Source organism: Lepidochelys kempii, chromosome 7, assembly GCF_965140285.1.
Source record: "Lepidochelys kempii isolate rLepKem1 chromosome 7, rLepKem1.hap1, whole genome shotgun sequence".
NCBI classification, from domain to species: Eukaryota; Metazoa; Chordata; order Testudines; family Cheloniidae; genus Lepidochelys; species Lepidochelys kempii.
The window spans coordinates 59289360-59308325 of record NC_136386.1 but is presented as its reverse complement, the minus strand read 5'-3'; the positions used below and the strand labels follow the sequence as shown (position 1 = coordinate 59308325).

Genomic DNA, 18966 nt, shown 5'->3' with positions numbered 1-18966 from the left:
CTGTAGTTATCGGTGGGCCTACTCCAACCGCCATCCAAGTCCGTGGGAGAGTTGGCATTGACTTCACTGGGAGCAATGTCTGCCCCTGGCTCTCTGGATGTGCACTGTCAAAACAGACAAGGTGTGTGGGATTGGGGGTACCCTGTCACTCTGTGGGACTTACTACTTACTGAGACCCATACAAGAGCAAGTCTTAGAGCTTGTCTAAACAGAGTAGTACCCTTTAGTTAACAGTGTGAATTAATGTGAACGTAATCAAACTGGTGGAAATCTCTGTGTGGACACTCATTTCGGTTGAAGCTTCAGTGTGACTTATTTTGGCTTAGCTTAAGTCAACTGACATCCGGTTTGAGATAAACCAAAATAAGAGTGTCCCCACCAGTTTAACTGTGTAAACAAGGCCCTCCTGGGGGTTTATAGATGAGAAGCCTGAGAATCAACAACTCTGAGTTACATGGCCTATTGAGTAGGGCAATCTGGTATCTCCTTGCAGGGGATCCTTGGGCCGCAGAGGATAAGCACCATTACTGTGTGTGGGATTCCCACCGAGGGAGCTGGGATGAGAACCCTGGTGCTGTAGCTCCAAAGCCACAGGCCTCTGCCACCTGAGAACACTTACAATGAGTGAGAGCAATAGCTCCCCACACCCAGAGTTAACAGCAAACCGATCTCAGCAGCACCTGTGAGTAACAGGCATCCAGAGCAGCTGCTTCCCAAGTCCACAGCAGACCTGTCACGGCCAGCTCATCACAGGAGGGGAGGGAGGCACCATTGCTAAGGTGGGTGTTTGTGCCAGTCCTGTTGTTAGGGGAGGTAGTTGCTAGGGGGTGTGTTAAATATGGCTGGGGGGTCACTCTCTCCCTCTTTCTTTGCAGCCCTGCCTGGCCTCCTGCTGTGGTGCTGCTTCTGCCTTGGGTTTGGTGGCTGCTGCTTCCCCTCCAACTCAGCATGCCTCTCTGCAGGGCAGAGCTGAGGGGCAGCTAGTACCCACCACCCCGCGGAAGCTGAGTGTGCACAAGAGGGAGACTTGAGGTGGAGGAGGGGATCTAGCTACCTCTCCCAATGAGAGAGAGAGTAAGGATCAAAGATGCATATACATCTCCCTCCCAACAAAGGGGGTGGGGATGACCCAGATGAGCACAGGGGAAGTCAGTGCCCCCATGAGGGGAAGCTAGAGACTCCCAAGGAGAAGCAGGGACACTCCCCCGCACCCAGAGTAAGGGGTAGGACAGGGAAACTAGCAACCTCTGACTTGGTGAAGAGACACCAGGTAAGAGAGAGTGAGATTCCTACTGGGGAGCAGGAGACATGGAAATGGAGACCCATCCCCCAGCATGGAGGACAGGGCAGGAGGAGAGACATCCTCTCTCCATGGAAACGTGGACAGATGTATGAAGATAGTGGAGAGAAAGCCTCAAAGGGGGAGAGGATGCGCCATCCCTGTCTCCCCTCCCCCACAAAGCGGGGATGGGGGAAACAGAGAGACATTCTCAAAGGGGAGGGGAGAGGAACTGCAATGAGATCTCCCAGGGGGTCAAGGGGAGAGAGAGAGACACCCTCCCCCGAAGTGAGCGGGAGGGAGAAAGACTTGCAAGGGTGAGGGGAGAACTGTAGCGGAGACCTGTCTCAAGGGTAGTGTGTGACAGTGAGGGTGGAGACCAAAAGGGGAAGGTAGTGAAATGGGGGAGTCAGAGGGTAAGAGAGATCCCCAGGAGTGAAAGGAAGGGGAGGAGCATGAGATCCAGGATGGGGAGAGAGGGATTTGGAGTGAGCCCCAGGGGGACAGGACATGAACAGGGAGATCCCAGGACAGAAGAATGAGGAAAGAAGTCCCTACTGGGGGGAACAAATGCGTGGGCCAAGGCAGGGGGAGAGTGTTGGGACAGAGGGAGGGAAAGGGGAAGAAAGACAGAAGAGCAGAAAATTAAACTGCAAAAGATGGAGACAGAAGAGAGAGATGGACCTGAAAACTGTGGAGGGAGCAGGCGAGAAATACAGGGAGACCCAGTGAGTTCCCTTTGTCATTTACTAATTATATGGCAATGTGCGTGGCGCTTGACAGATGATGCAGGGCCTGCCCTGAAGAGGTTGTGGTCTAAATGCACACTATGCCAATGAAAGGGAGCAGGCAGCAGTGAAAGCTGGCACGACTGGAATAGAAAGTGGAGCATGTGGCATTCTGTTTGGATCATTTTTATTTATTAATTTTTTAATAGACAACTTGGTGCCAAAACATTGCCTAAAACTGTACACTTAGCCCCCGATCCTGCACATTTCTTTCTTTATTTTAATTTCATGCTTTGTTAAGGACTGGCTCATGAGTTTTGGACTCTCAAGCTTGGTTTTTTCCCCACAAGAATGTGGCTGGCTTTTGAATATCTTTTCTGTATGTTTCTTGTGCAGCTGCTAGAAAATGCAAGAGGGCATGTAGGGCACAGTGGTTTTGGGGTATGTTTGTTGACATTGTAGTGAAACAAGGTTTGGCACGATGACAAGTTAGTCAAATGCAGATGCAGAGAGAATCTTCTTACGGAGAACCCCCCGCCCTGCCTCCGAACCTCCTTTTTCTTAGCCTCCCCAAAGCTTCCTCCAACTATCTCAGTTTTGGTTGGCTGGCTAGAGGTCTGGGTTTGTGATCAGGTGATTAAAGACAGTGGCCTATATTATCTCCTGCACTAAGATCTGCTTGGTGTAGGGGGAGAGAAGGCCCTTAGGGAGCGAAATGTACCTCCGTGCTTCTTATGGTTCATCTGTGCCAGCCCTGGCCCGTCAGTGTAGCTTAGGGTAGCCCACAAGGTGCTCTGACTTTGTGCTAGCCAAGAGCTCCCATAAACTGGGGGAATTCTCAGCTGGCCAGTTAGGGCCTGATTCTACCACTTCCTGAGTGGTGTAAAAATGGGAGAACCTGAGCCAGTATTGTAACAAATACACACAAGACGAGAAAGTGAAGGTTGTCCAGGCAAACTTAAATCGGGGGTGTTCTGATTTTTGAGTACTTCTTCAATTGAAACATTTTTCTTCTTTATGGAGAATAAAAATGACCTGAAAGTGTTTTTTAAAGTGTTGGTTTTTTTCTGCTTGGATTCCACCCCTGCCCCACGTAGAAATACCTGAAATGTAAGAACATAATAACATAAAAGCGGCCATACTGGGTCAGAACAAAGGTCCATCTAGCTCAGTATCCTGTCTTCCGACAGTAGCCAATGCCAGGTGCCACAGAGGGAATGAACAGAACAGGTAATCATCAAGTGATCCATTCCCTGTCACCAATTTCCAGCTTCTAGCTAACAGAAGCTAGGGACACCATCCCTGGCTATCCTGGCTAATAACCATGGATGGACCTATCCTCCATGAACTTATCTAGTTCTTTGTTGAACCATGTTATAGTCTTGGCCTTCACACTATCCTCTGGCAAGGAGTTCCATGGGTTGAGTGTGCCTATTAATTTCATTTGGTGACCCCCTAGTTCTTATGTTATGAAAAGGAGTAAATAACACTTCCTTATTTACTTTCTCCACACCAGTCATGATTTTATAGACCCCTATCATATTCCCCCCATAGTCATCTCTTTTCCAAAATTCCAGTCTTATTAATCTCTCCTAATATGGCAGCCGTTCCATACCCCTAATCATTTTTGTTGCCCTTTTGTGAACCTTTTCCAATTCCAATATATCTCTTTTGAGATAGGGCAGCCACATCTGCATGCAGTATTCAAGATGTGGGTGTACCATGGATTTATAGAGAGGTAATATGATATTTTCTGTCTCTGTATCTATCCCTTTCTTAATTATTCCCAACATTCTGTTCGCTTTGACTGCCGCTGCACATTGAGTGTATGTTTTCAGAGAACTATCCACAATGACTCAAGATCTCTTTCTTGAGTGGTAACAGCTAATTTAGGCCCCATCATTTTATATGTAGAGTTGGGATTATGTTTTCCAATGTGCATTACTTTGCATTTATCATCATTGAATTTCATCTGCCATTTTGTTGCCTCTTCACAGTCTGCTTAGCACTTAACTATCTTGAGTAGTTTTGTATCATCTGCAGATTTTGGTACCTCGCTCTTTACCCCCTTTTCCAGATCTTTTATGAATATGTTGAATAGGACTGGTCCCAGTACAGACCCCAGGGGGACACCACTATTTGCCTCTCTCCATTCTGAAAACTGACCATTTATTCCTACACTTTGTTTCCTGTCTTTTAACCAGTTACCAATCCATGAAAGAACCTTCCCTCTTATCCCATGACAGCTTACTTTGTTTAAGAGCCTTTGGTGAGGGACCTTGTAGTAAAAGGTAATTTCTGAAAATCTAAGTACACTATATCCACTGGATCCCCCTTTGTCCACATGCTTGTTGACCCCCTCAAAGTAAATCTTGACTTTCCCCCATCACACTTAGAACTGAGTTGGCAATCTCAGCACAGGCCCAGGACTGAATAGGCCATGGAGAGCGCATTCACTCAGCCCTAGAAGTTCAGGGTTGAGGCACAGTGTGGAGGATATTCTGTGGCCAAAAAAAGATCACTCTCCAGAGATGTCCATGTGACACCACATTTACCAGCAGGGCTGGATTAACTACTAGGCACAATAGGCCCCTGGCCCTGGGGTGATATGATGTATGGGACAATATCATATCCTACATAGCCTGGAGCCCAGGAGGAGCAGACAGCCTTCAGCTTGAGGCCATCAGATGTAGGCCCACCAGGCTGTCAGACAGAGCCCACCTCCCTACCGGAGCTCTGCCACCCCAAGCCTTCCCACACAAAGGCCCTCTGCTGATCTAGCAGACAGGGGGCCTGCTATCCTGGCCTTCACTATGGCTGGGGCCTTTCTCCTGGGTCTGCTGATCCCTCGCTTTAGGTGGGCGGTGGGGTTGCCACCTATCCAGGTTTTCTCAGGATCATCCCTTTTGGAGGGAGCTGTCCTGGGAAATCTGTCAGAGTGCTCAGTATACACTGACAGCTGTCCAGTTTTGTGGGCTCAGGATCGTCCTGGAGGTCCCAGTTTTTTGTACCTCAGAGTTGGCAACCCTAGCAGATGGCATGTGTGTGTGGGTGGGTGTGGGTGTCTTTCAATCAATCCCTACCCTAGGCCCTTACTGTCCCTTGAGCCAGCTAGTTCCCCGATTTATTGTCTTTTGACTTCTTTTGCACAATTAACAATTGAAATGTAATTAAAGAGAACAAGCTGGGTAACAGCCTTGTAAAACAAGTCCTGTTTATTTTGTTATTAATTATTAATTTGTAAATACAGTTTCATCTGTAAAATATGCCAGCCACAGATATTTCGGGAACAGATGATCCAGTCAGAGACTAAACAATCAGGGAGCTGTTTATAAAATCCATACATGTGGGCCAGTTATATCAAACTGCATTCACCAAAACAAATCCAACATTCAGGAGGGAGAAAAGGCCACTTGAGTTCTTGGGGTGGAGAGGCAGCAGCTGGTGGTGTGGATGCCCGGCCTCAGTCTGAGGAGTGGCATTTGGAGAGAAGGAGTTGTGGCTGTCTAGAAAGGTGAGAGGAGTGAGTTTCAAAGGGAGGAAATACTGGTGCCCAGAACAAATGACTATGGAATCTCAGGTCCCTCTCTGGTTCAGCTTTCAAACAAGCCATGCCCTTTGAGGAAGACCCACCATGAAAAAGCCCCAGAGCACCGAGAAATGCAGCATGCAAAGGAGGCCACTTGTAAGACAAAAAGAGGCTTTTGTGAAATCAGGGTTCATAAACTGTATTCAATCTGCTGTACCTCTGTGCATTCAAAAAGTATGTTGTTTTTGTTAGTCCTATCATTTCTCTGGAAAGGATGAAACCCGGCTTTGCTCTAGATTTATTGGTCTACAACTGGCTTCACACTTCTATTTAAAGTCAGCATTATTCTTTGGGAGTTAGACTCCCGACCCAGTGATTGTCCATTATTTTTTATGAATATTGCACATTCCCCCCCCCCCCACAAGTCAGAGCTTATGTTTACTACTTTTGCATTGTGATCATAGAAGATGGACTGTGCATCGCAAAACTTCTAAGTGCAGTGATGTAAAAAATTTAAAGCAGTTCACAGTTCATATCACTTGCTTTTCCTCTGGTGCACAAACATTTGATGTTAGTAACAAGAACCATTGAGGCTAAGTGATACTAATATGTAAAAATAGAAACCTGACAGTAATGCTACAGTCATTGTGTTGCCTATACGCAGTTTGCTTATAAAAATCTAAAACAACAGCATTTCAAAAATGGATGGAAAGAATAATATGAAGTTTGTCCTATGCCAAGATCTCCAGCAGATGTAAATGGGTGCACCTCCATTGAAGGCAATGAATTTGCACCGTTTTTCACCAGCTGAGTATCTGGCCCCCTATTTTTAAGAATATTAACCATACTTGCTTCACATATTAAGCTTTACTAAAGTGCCATACCATAGCAAACTATTGCTCATTTTCTCATTAGGTATATTTTGATTTTAAGATGTAGTCACATGAAATATAAGCACCAAGCATTTTTAGTTACTATTAATAAATCTAATCTGAATATATATTTTTTTCTGAACCTAACCCAGAATTCCAGGGAAATAGTGTTTGTACCCACTAGGAGTCTGACCCCACAATGAGCTCCATACGGTGGATGGAGTCATTGGTCACTCATGCAGAGTCATTGCCGGACTGGGGTACAGGGCAGTAAAGCCACATCCTTCCCCCCAGAGAAGGATCCTAAGGAAAACTCCAGACACATAACAGGAATTATTTTCAGATTTGTTTTCAAAACTCTCTGTGTATGTGTTTTTCTCTTCTTTCTATGTACACTCTAAGGAATAAAGAAAAGGAGGACTTGTGGCACCTTAGAGACTAACCAATTTATTTGAGCATAAGCTTTCGTGAGCTACAGCTCACTTCATCGGATGCATTCAGATGAATCATGCATCCAGTGAAGTGAGCTGTATTTCACGAAAGCTTATGCTCAAATAAATTGGTTAGTCTCTAAGGTGCCACAAGTCCTCCTGTTCTTTTTGCGGATACAGACTAACACGGCTGCTACTCTGAAACCGCTCTAAGGAATGTCTCCCTCTCAGGTATCTACTATTTTAGAGACTCAACCAGCTAATAATGAGCTTTGTTTCACTGCAGAAATGGGTAAAAAGAAGTCCTGCATGGCAGTATATTTTAGACCTGCTCCTTCATTCCTTTCACACCCAAAGTTCCCAGTGACTTTAGTTAGCGTTTCAGGTGAGGAAGGAATGGAGGACTGTACTCAGTGTTGTTGAATGTTGAATACACAAGCCTTTATTTTGCTAAGACTTGACCAGTTGTGCCAGCACACTCATTTCCAATAGCGTGAGCCAGGCTGTTGAGTGTGCTGGCACAAATGGGTAAGTAGGCACACAAAATATACAGCTACATGTGCAAAGCAAATAAATAATGCAGAGTATGCATTTGCGGGAGAAAAAAGCAAATTGCAACATCTTTGTCCATGCAACTGAATATTTTATATCAAATATTTAGACATGGCAGAATTCAATTTTTATTTTTTTTATAATTTTGACAGATAATATTGATATTTATTTTTAAGCATTTGTTTCGTTTAAATTTTCAGTTGCACAAAATTATGGGTTTTAAGCATTTTTTTTTTCAATTTGTATCTGTTTAAATTTTCACAGTTGCAGGAAATTATGGGGAATCAGACAATAAAGGGGTCAAACAATAATTATTTAATGACAGTAGACTTTGAGATTCAAAAAACTAAAGCTTTATAACTGCAAAAACACAAATTATCATGTCAAAATATACAAAATAAGTATCCTTAAATCAAATTCTAATAAGTTCTCAAGCAGCATTTTTCTTTCTTTGCCTATGTATAATTTTTGATTATTATCGATGGAAATATGTTTTCAATAGCTTGTGTATGTTCAGTGAAATCAACATTTACCAATACAAATCTAATCATTCCAAGCCTAAAAATATTTGTATAAATACGTCATACTTGTTTTGTGCTTGATAAGATGTTGTGTTGTATAAAGGTTGGCATAGCAGACAGGAAAGTATAATGCCTTGAGTGCAGGGGACTGGACTAGATGACCTCTTAATGTCCCTTTCAGTCCTATGATTCTAATGTGGATGGTACCATGTTAGAAGTTTTGCAAAATATTGGCAATAAAAGAGAAAAGCGTTCAACACTGGACTCGTGCCTTACCATACCAATTTGAGAAGGGATATTTGTTCCTGCAACACTCATGTTTTGCAAATGCTTGTGCTCAAAAATGAGCCCCTGTTCCAGGGGAAACTGGAATGCATTTTTCTGAGGTAAAATGAGCCCACGCCAAGTCAAAGATTGCATAGAAATTTGAATTTTCACAGAATATATGCTTATATTTAGACATCTTGTTGAATTTCATTGAAAACCTAAATCTGAGAGCTGCAAACTGGCCCCCAAGTCACAAAATTGCATCAGTTTTGCACACTTCTGCACAACCGTTAAAATATGCATGAAAAAATAATTTAGGGCCCAATCCAAAGCCCACTGAAATAAACAGAATGATTCCCATAGACCATTGACTATAAGGGAACTGCATCATTGAATGGGTGCAATGAATGGCATCATTTGTTTGGCTAGTATAGGTTCTGAATGTACAGGTGTGTGCCAGCGATGATTTCAAACCATCTGAGGTTCACCCAATGCTCAGTTTGGGGAAGTATGCAAAAAAGTGAAGTTTAATCAAACCCCTTTGATCTACGTTGTGAGAACAAGCTCTCTCATGAGAAATCCAGAATTTCCAGGGGCTGGTTAAGCTACGCCCAAGAACAACCTCTGTCAGATTTATTGTTTATAATTCTGTTTTTTGTCTGTTCTTCTTCAACTATAGACAAAAGGCCTGATTCTCCTCTTACTCAATTGTAAATCAAGAGAAACTCTACTGAAGACAACTGAGTTTTTCTGGTGTAAGAGGAGAATCAGGCCTGAAGTTATTCTTCCATAGAGCTTTCACTTTTTCATTTCCTTTGGGGAGGACAAAATGAACGGGGAAGGATAAAAAAAGAAACCAGTGCACAGAATAGAGACATGTATAAGCAGACATATTACTATATATTATACTTGCGCCATCTTGTCACCATGCATTTCTGATTATGCAGATCTTTGACAAGGTACCATCCAGTATAAAGGTGAAAAAAAGAGCTAAAAAGGGTGGTATAAATTTGATACAGATATTTCAAAAAAAGTGACGATCAAAATAAGTTGCTTTTTTACTGCACTTCCTAGAAATTACTAACTTGGCTGTTCCTTGTCACTTTTTAAAATCACAGAATGCACCAGTCCAAAATAAAGAACCACTAAATATTTCTCACTTTTTTTAAAGTTAGTTTTGTGTTTCACTAGAGCTTGGTAAGAAAAAGAAAAGCATCTGAAATACAGTCATCCAAAGTCTTCCCATTCTAACAAAACATATTGCAAGTGCATCTCCTTCCATTTCGCTCCTTGGTAGACTATTTCCAGGCCAAGTTTCAATCTGGAGTGAACTATGTTATAAGTAACTTCTGAGACTGGGGGGGAATATGTGGAAATATTAATCAGTCTTAAAATGCTAGCAGCACTTTAGCGGGCATGTACAGGTATCTCGAAAGAGTAGAGCTGCTGCTTTTACTTTTCAGTGTTTTGATTTGCTTTCAGTTCAGGTGCTGTATTGTATATCCAATATACAATAATCTAGTCATTAAATTCTGGCTTTTCAGTGTACGCAAAAAAGTGACTCTGTCAGGTATATCTGATGTTCACGGCCCGATATTGTCTATTGGTAAACGTGGGTCCAAGACAGAAAGAGTGACGAGTCTTAACTAGAGTTGGCATCTGTTCTGAGACTGTTCTACTCAGCACTCTTACTCTCTGTCACCTGTCACATAGCACCATTCTAAGCACTGGACAAGATCACCTCCAATTTTGCCATCTTTGCGACCCTAGTGGCAAAGCAACAGCAGTAGCAGCAGCAGTGGGTGGTTTCCTACCATCAGATTTGTATTTTGCTAGCATTGCCCCTTTGTCTTATTGATAAGCTGGGGGTTGACCCCAACAGCAAATTTCTTCACAGTGACACCTCTCCCCTTTGGAGATGCAAGCCTTCATTTTCCTTCTCACCCAACCTAGCCACAACAAGATTCAGACTGTAAGTGTTTACAAATATCAAATGTGAGTCTGTGTCTGAATAGATTTATATTTCAATTAATTTATCATTTCAGTTCTTAAGATATCCCTTCAACAGCAAAATCCTCTAAATCGCTGATTGAAATGATGTCCATGTTTGCAGCTGGACTCGTGTCTCTTGTACAATTACACTGAGTTTCCTCAGCATGTTGACTGTGTGAGTCAGATACAGGTTCAATATAGGGTTGACTCTCGAGCAATTGAGCATCTCTGCCGTCTTGCTGCCAGTCTTCAGCTGCTTCTGCTGATGCTCCTGGTACTTTCTGCATTAGTGGAAGAGGTTCAGAGAGTTGGGAAACTGATCTCATAGTTGCCATGGGTAAAGGTAGCGCACTAGGGTACAATACACAAGGAGAATTAAAATTTTCCAAAGAGGCGGTTTGGTGTAAGCCCCTTTCTGAGGAATGGATTGGTACTTGGATGTATTTGCCAGTTTCTGGCTCATAAAAGGTCTTGAAATGAACCTGACCGGATAGATCGACGACGAAGTACTGCCCTGAGTCAGGATCTTGAAGGAGTTTACGCTGAGTTGCAGGTAAAGAGGGTGTGGGGCTTACTGACTGGGCACCTCTGAGTCTCACCATGCTCGATTCTGAAGGAGGGAAAGGCGAACGGGACCCAGGAGATGGTGGAGAATGGATCAGGGTTACGGGGGATAATGGAATCTGTCCAGAATGGGACAGCTTTCTCACAACAGTAGCTGGGTGCTCCGTTGGAAGGTTCTTCTGCTGTGCCTCTATCTTTTTTCTCTTGTTGGCCAGTTTTTTTGCTCGGCGCAGGGCCTTTTCGCTTTTCGGTGGCACCGCAGGTGGCTTGCCCAGCGGTTTCTCCATACAACTCTGTGATCTCTCGTTTGTCCGTCTAGAATCGCTGGTGTCCTCAGTGAGCAGGCTCCTCCGCGTTGACTCGAGTATTTCCTCTGCAGAAATATCAGCGTGGTTCTTTGTTACCAAATTCAACGAAGTGGAATCTGTAATATCCTCTGCCTTCGTTACACTGGCAATTTTCTCTGACAGTGGACTGGTAACAGCGGAGCACATAATGCTGTCTGACCTTGGGCTTGTTACAATGGTACACGCAAGATCATCTAACACAGCAGGTGTTTCTTCCAAGTATCTGATGTCTCTTGAAACATCTCTGGTTACAGGACAATACACATGGTTCTCTAAGACCAAGCTTCTTGCCGGAGAACTTATCTCCCTAGTGATTATTTTTTTTGCACATGACCCACCTCTTCGATTAGACAAAAGATAATTCTTAAAATAATTTGCCTTCTCTTCTGAAGGGGAGCCCAATTTGTTTTGCGCTGAGCTAGCTCCTAAAGCTGATTTTGACCGTGCTAAGTAGTGCTTCGTCTTTCCAACTGTGGGCTTCTCTTTGCTGCGGTGCACACTTTCCTCATTACTTTTCCCAACTTTATTTAATAAAGTATGAGTCACTTCACCATCTTTCCTCGACATCCCTAATGAAAAACTCCCTACATCTTCTGAAAGGGTGGGCTCCCATATCAGTTTGGTGTTATCTGCCCCTTGAAAGCCCATGCTAGCTGGAGTAGATCCCAGTGCACTGGCATCCTCATTTCTGATTAGTGCATCTCTTGCATCCTGTTCTTTTATGTTTCTTGATAATGACCGGTAAATCTCTTGAATGCTAGGTGTACCTTGGCCCTGCCTGTAAAGCTGCTTGTCCTTCTCTACGGTAGCTTCCAATCTGCTTTCTGTTTCCCTGTAACTACTACTGACTGTGTCTTCTGAGGACAAGGACCTAAGCAGAGGTAGCTTGACTGCCTTTATCACAGGAGATGATTTGAATGTGTTGTCTTTAATCAGAAACAGACTGGGTTTGAATGAATTTGAAGAAAGTGATAATGCTGGCTCTTCTGACTGGGAGGTGGAAGTATCCTTGTTGCCTTCTGCTGCAGAATTCATTCTATTGACCTCTTCCCTCTTCTCACTCATCAATCTCTCTTCTGCCATGCTCTCACTCTCACCCTGTGCCACCTTTCCCTCACACCGCTCTTCCGTGCTAGTGTCACAGTTACTAAAAGCATAATACTGCAACTCCTCTTTCCCTACCATTTTCCCTTTCCCTTTACTACTTTCCTTGTCATCTACATTCATTTTATTCCTACTCCTGTGACTTTCCTCAAGGCATGCTTTCTGAAACAGCCGAATCAGTGAAAAGGGCTCCTCCTGAAATGGCTGATCGACTGTGGTCACAAAAGAGTATTCAGAAGAACTACTGCTGGTTTTGCCTTTATTTTCATTGCTACTTCTTACACTGGTTTGATTTGCATTGTAAGGAACACCATCTTCTGCTGATGAAAGAAGTTTGGGGGGTATTTTAGGGTCATCATTTCCATCCTGGCTTTCAGCAGCTCTCTCACTTTTGTGGCCTTGTACACTGGAACTATACATTTGCATTTGCTGTGCAGCTTTTGCATTTGCATTGTCTCTACTGCAGCCTTTCAGTGACGGATAATGTCGACTTTTCCTTAAACCGTGTTCATTTGACTGGTGTCCAGAGATAGACACATTTTCACTGTTCTCAGTGTCTTTCAGTAGGTCTTTGTTTTTTGAATCATCCTGTTGCACATTGTCCTGATTTTGGTAAAATGAAGTATTTACTGTTGCTTGGGGTGAACTTAAAGATAGGTAATTATCTGTGAAGTGTCCCTCTAAATCAGTTTTATTGTCCTTTTCCTGGATACTGTCAGTTTGTACAAAAGGGCCATGGCTTAATTCATCTCTCTCTGCAACCTCTAAGCTACTTTCTTCTAGAAAAGTGGACACTGTCGCATTCATTTTTATACTTTCTTGTTTCATGTTTTCCTTAGTCTTATTTTTCTCTTTTAAGAGAGGAGAGGGACTATAAGTGCTTTTAACACGTTTTCGGACATCCTTCAGGTTGAATAATAAACTTGGTGCTTTAGACTTGTAATTATCCCGAGATTGACAATCACTAAATCCACTTCCCTCATGTTCTTTTGCTGCTGCAGTGTCAGGTATTGGTGGTGTCACCAGCACTGGTTGATTTTCTGTCTCTTGTTTTAATGGTATGATGGGTGTTAAAAGTTTTGTGATGTTGAAAGAGGGACTAATGGATTCAGGGGAGTTTACCTGGTTACCTACTGCAGTTGTGTCAGCAAAAGGTTCGACAGCAGATGGCTTTTTATAAAAAGAGAATTCTTCTCCACTGAGCTGTAACTTTTCATTTGAACTCTCCTGTGCTTTCGCCGCTACCCCTTTTATATTCCTCTGTTTCCTCCATGGTGGACAGATATAGTCCAATTCAGGTTTTGTTGCCTTCTTCTGAGAGCAAGTGACTTGGGACACAGATGGTAGTGGAGGAGGGGCCTTGGATACAGGTGATGTGGGGGGAGCAGGGACCTGGGACATGGGTGCTAGGGATGGACCTGAGACCTGGGGTACAGATGTTGGTGGAACAGAAACCTGGGGTTCAGATGTTGATGGGCCAGAGACCTGGGGTACAGGTGCTGGTGGAATAGGAACCTGAAACTCAGCTGCTGGAGGGACAGGGTGTACAGGTATTAGTGGGCCAAGGACCTGAGGTACAGTTGCTGGTGTGACATGGTCCTGGAATTCAGTTGTGCGGGGAAATAGATCCATTAGGAAATCCTTTTCCTGAATTCTAGCACCTGTGGCCTTTCTGGGTGGTGGTTTATGTTTAGATGTGTAGGATCCTGTAACCAATGGTGTTTCTTCAAAGTGTGTAATAGCCTCCTTTTTTGGTATAATATCTGCAGATTCCTCTTTTTCACTCAGTTTATTATGATGGGCATTCCATGATTCAAAAGCACTGTTCTCACTGTGAAGAAAATTGCCCTTTTTGGCTGGCTCTTTAACTTTCCCACGCCTGCTTTTGACTGTCTTTTTAGAAGAGCTGGTGAGATTTGCCTTAAATACGTTTGAAGTGTTCATCAGTGCAGGATGATAACCATCTGGACCACAATAGCCCACATCAATTTTATTATGTCTTTTCTGGACCTCACGTTTGTCACTGAGCCAGTGGTTATCTCGACACACACCAGAAAATTGGGAAAGTTCCCTTTGGATGTTTAAAATCGCTGTGTCATCCCAGAAAGCCATGTCATTTCCCTGAATTAATCTGTATTTTTGAGAACTATTTTTAACTGGCTGTTTGACTGCTCCCAGGGAACCTTCTGGACATTGGTTTTCAGCCTTATCAAATGTGTTAATCAAACAGGACACTTTAGAGACATGTTTGTTTTTCCTTGGCCCAGATGCTGGCAAATTTGGCTTTTTCCTTTCCACGGTGCTGTTTTTAGCTACTTTTTTCTCTTCTTGAACAGGTTTTGGTAATTGCTGGAATGTTGAAGCCCGTGTTGTATGCTCGTTGTTTTTCAGTGATAACTTATTGCAGATATTACTTTTCTTGATGGCATGGTTTAGTGTCCCTTGGTGAATTTTACTAGATAACTGGTGGGTGATTTCCGGTGAAATGACAAGCTCCAATTCCTTGTCACATGCTTCAAGCTCTGCCACGCACAAACTCTTGAATGCTCGGTCTGTGAGGCTGCATACCTCTCTGTCTGTATCATCCAGGAGGCTCCCTAAACTAGAGGAGTCACTAAGTCCATCCATGTGTTTCCTATTTCCCTGCATTGTCTTTGTGAGTCATGAATAAATTATCCCAAGCATTAATTGCATATGTCAAATAGATAGAAGATTCTATTGGATATTTCCAACTGTTTGTAATGTTTTCTCCTAGAATTCTTCTTCCAGAATGTATTGCTTTATATTAATTCACCTTATGGAATCACAAAACGGGAGTTTCTCCTCTGCAAAACCAACAGACATGAAAATAAAAATGAGCATACACTATACAATCATCCTGTCCTACATAGAGCATCTTCAATTATTTTGATCATATATTTAATTGAGTCAAAATATCAGGAATCAAATAATTAGTGTTTAAAAATATTTTTATGTTGGTCACCTTAAACAGGTATCGCTGGATAGTTCAATCACTGGAAGGTGCCATTGAATTAATAAGAAAGACAGGAGTCCTGACTCAGCAAGGCACTTAAAACCCATTGATTTAAATAGGACTTAAGCACATGCTTAACTTTAACTACTTGTTAGTTACCAAATATTAAACAATACATGGTAAGACTTAATTTTTCCGACAGTGAACACACCCTATAGAGACCTGTAATAACCAAAGATTGAGTAAAATCGGGATGTTATAGGCTGAGATTTCAAAAAATGTGATCCCATAGTTAGGATCCTAATAAATGGCTAGATTTTCAAAAGAATTGAGCACCCAATCGTTCCCATTGATTTCAGGGGTTTACTTGATATCTGACCGCTTATTTAGGTGCTTAAACATGAAGGTTCAGGGTTTCAAGCTACCCAGAGCCTTTCTTCAGGGTTGACTCTGCTTCCTTCCCCAGCCCTGAAGTAGAGCTCGGTGTAACCCAAAAGCTTGTGCCTTCCATGAACAGAAGTTAGACCAATAAAAGATATTCCCTCACCTACCCTGTCTCCATTCTACTCAGGTCCTTGTACTAGCTGCTCAGCCCTGTGCTAAAAGACATCAATAGACTTGCCCCTGCCCTCACCAAGATCACACTTGGTCTTTCAGGACATATTTATCCCTAACATAAACCCACTTGAGTAAGCAGAATTACACCAGAGATAAATTTCGTCCATTGTGTGTTAACAAATCCCAGGCAAATGCTCTTGCTACAAAATATTTTCGCCAAGTATGTTAGAACGCAGTGGATCTGGTATCTTGAAATTGAGGAGACTGCTAACATCAGCATAGCCAGCAGAAGGCAGGACAGCCTAGGGGGACTCCATTAGACCCACTAAACGAGCACAAGCAACAGTTGTTCTCAATTTCCAGAAGGGACAATAACAAAAGGCAATAATTGTTAATAGTTCAGTCAGAGGATGTCTGGGCCTCCCGTTAATCCATTGGTATTATGCAAGTTAAAGGCCACGTTGTCACAGCTTTTGGCCCCCTCTACAGCAGCCTGCTCAGATGGACCAGGGCTTGCTGGGGAGTATTCTGGACCCGGTGGCGGGCTGGTGTGGCTCCACTCTACCTCCAATGCAGAGCTGAGCTTTATAGGCACAGTACAGCCCTAAACTAATTTTGATTCTACCTGTATATATATATTCAGTAGCATGAGCCAGGCTGTGGAATAAAATGCCCATCATAGACCTGAGATATGAAGTCTGGATCCAGATCTGAACTCCCCCTATGTTTTGATCCAGGGTTCCTGTTTGGCCCATCTCTCCTTTAAAGAGGTCTCCCATAGAAATGGCTTGACAGCTGGATGCTGAGATTTCAATAAACTCCCCAAACATGGCTCAGGGGTGGCCCATATCAGGGATATTTCAGGGAAAAGTCTTGCTCAGATGGATTATTCAGATTTAGTTTTTTCTTCAGATTTAACACTTCTTATCCTCTTGCTCTCATTAAAAACTCAGCCAACCTATTCCTAGACTCTCCTGGCTATAGTGGAACCTGATTCTGTCCCCACAGCAATATAACTCCATTGATTTCCGTGGAGCTTATCCCAATTTACTCCAGAATAAGACCACACTCAGGCCCAATACATACTGATACTACATTTCCCTCTGTCTAGGATTTTTCTGACATGGTTTAACCTTCCTAACCCAGCATAAATTATGTTCAGCCAAAACAAAGAGAACACAAATGACATGCCATCCCATTCTTGCTGGGGCTCTTACCTGTTATGTGAGTGGATACTGCAGGCCCATACCTTTTGTGTGATTTTGTCATCCGTGCTTGGGTGTATTTAGAACTTCCTCTCATGCTTGCATTTGGCCTCATTGCTGCCCATCTTTAGTGAGGAGTTAAAAATAGTTCAATGAAGTAGATTTGGCAGATGTAGTGTCGTAATATGTTTTCGACCTTCAGCATTTTTGACCTCTAGTGAACTCTGCAATTCAAAAACAAATTCATTTGTTTGTGTGAGCTGAATTAGGTGTGACTGGCTCATGTATTGGAGCTATTCATTCATTCATTCACACTGGAATAACCATTTGAGTGGCCAATTGCAGACTGTCATTGCTGCTCTGTAATTCTTAACTTAGCACAGTTTTATACAAAATTAGCACAATTTGCAATGAACTCTGATGCTGCAAGTCAGACTAGATGATCATAATGGTCCCTTCTGACCTTAGTAGCTATGAATAATTTCTCTTTGCTCCACTTTTTCAGCTCGAAGTGGAAGTTAGAGGCCTTAGTACCTTTTGAGGATCTGGACCTTAATCCTTAATGCAGCCAAGACAACAGGCTCAATTATTCCATACTGGTTCCTCTGTGCCCTCAGCTTAACACCCCAGTGTAGTCTGCTTTCCCTTGCTGGTTTTTGGCCCAGCGCACCAGTTGGGGAGCTAGGTCATATTGGCAGCCTAATCAAAGGGGAGAGATGTTTTATACAGCAGGAAGGCAGGGAGCTTGTACCAATCCCCTCAGTCTCCCAGCAGCAAGAAACTACTTCTCCCCAGCCCTGTACCCTCCAACACATGAGAAAAACCCTTGGAAATTAGCCAGGTATTAAACGCAGGAGAATTAAAGTAAATTATGTCTGTCTGGCCAAATTTAGAGAGACAAGGTGGGTGAGGTAATATCTTTTACTGGATCTTTATTTCACTGAGAGAAGTTGGTCCAATAAAAGATATTACTTCACCCACCTTGTCTCTCGAATATCCTGCGACCAACACAGCTACAACAACACTGCATACAGCCAAATTTAGTTCATTTTAAAACACAACAGTATTTCATGTATTTTTGCCAGGAGAATCTGGTATTCGCCCAGACAGCTGACAAAAAGGGAACTGCAGGGGGGAAATTTTGAGAGCTATGAAAGTGAACTACAAACTTATTTTTTTTAAAAAAAAACGGCACCAGGAAAGCTACTGCGGCCAGGTTCGACACTTCAGGGTAGTAGGGTAGGGAGCCTTTCATCTTTAGGCTGCTCATTTGATGGCAGCCCAAGTTGATGAAAGCCAGGAATTGCTACTGCATGCTTGGCATTTTGGTAGTCTATGAATAGATGAGGTTTAGTCCAGTTCCACCCTTCTAACACTCAGGGTACGTCTACACTGCAATTAGACACCCTTGGCTGGCCCATGCCAGTTGACTCGGGCTCACGGGGCTCAGGCTAAGGGCCTGATTAATTGTGGAGTAGACGTTCAGGCTCGGGCTGGAGCCCAGGCTGTAGGACCCTGCAAGATTGGAGGGTCCCAGAGCTTGAGCTGCAGCCAAAATGTCTACACTGGAATTAAACAGCCCCATCCCTGAAAGCCCAAGTCAGTTGGCTTGGGCCAGCCAAAGGTGTCTAATTGCAGTGTAGACAGACCCTATGTAGCAGCTGAAGCAGAGAGCAGTGACTGAATGAGCTGTGGTCACTGAGTGCTCCTCCCTCTCCAAAGGGTGGTCCTTCGTGTGTAGAGCCAAGACACGTAAAAGAGGAGTGGTGTATCGGGGGAAACACGCTGCTGTTTCTAGTGCTGCCCCTCTACTGTGGAGAATGCAGCGAATTTCAGGCATGTTTTAGTTAAATATAAACAGACTGAATTTTCCAACATGGATTCATATTCACCAGAAAGGATAAGCAAAGATCAGAAAAAGGAAACAGTACAGATTCCGTATTAGAGATGGGATCAAGCCATAGATAGCGAATCCAGATCTGCACATTCCCACAGTATTCAGATCCAGGATTTTGGTTCAGCCCATTATAAAGATGGGACCAA

The 18966-nt window shown here is 43.3% G+C and overlaps 1 protein-coding gene across 1 annotated transcript; it reads right to left on the bottom strand.

Moving 5' to 3' along the window:
• Positions 1-10227: 10227 nt before the first annotated feature.
• On the bottom strand, positions 10228-14835 carry C7H10orf71 (chromosome 7 C10orf71 homolog). The gene has a single exon (XM_073354898.2). The coding sequence runs from the start codon at positions 14833-14835 to the stop codon at positions 10228-10230; it is 4608 nt and encodes a 1535-aa protein (XP_073210999.2).
• Between the last annotated feature and the right edge of the window lie 4131 nt (positions 14836-18966).

Coding starts and splice junctions, on each gene's coding strand:
- C7H10orf71 (XM_073354898.2), bottom strand. CDS start 14,835: ATGCAGGGAAATAGGAAACACATGGATGGACTTAGTGACTCCTCTAGT.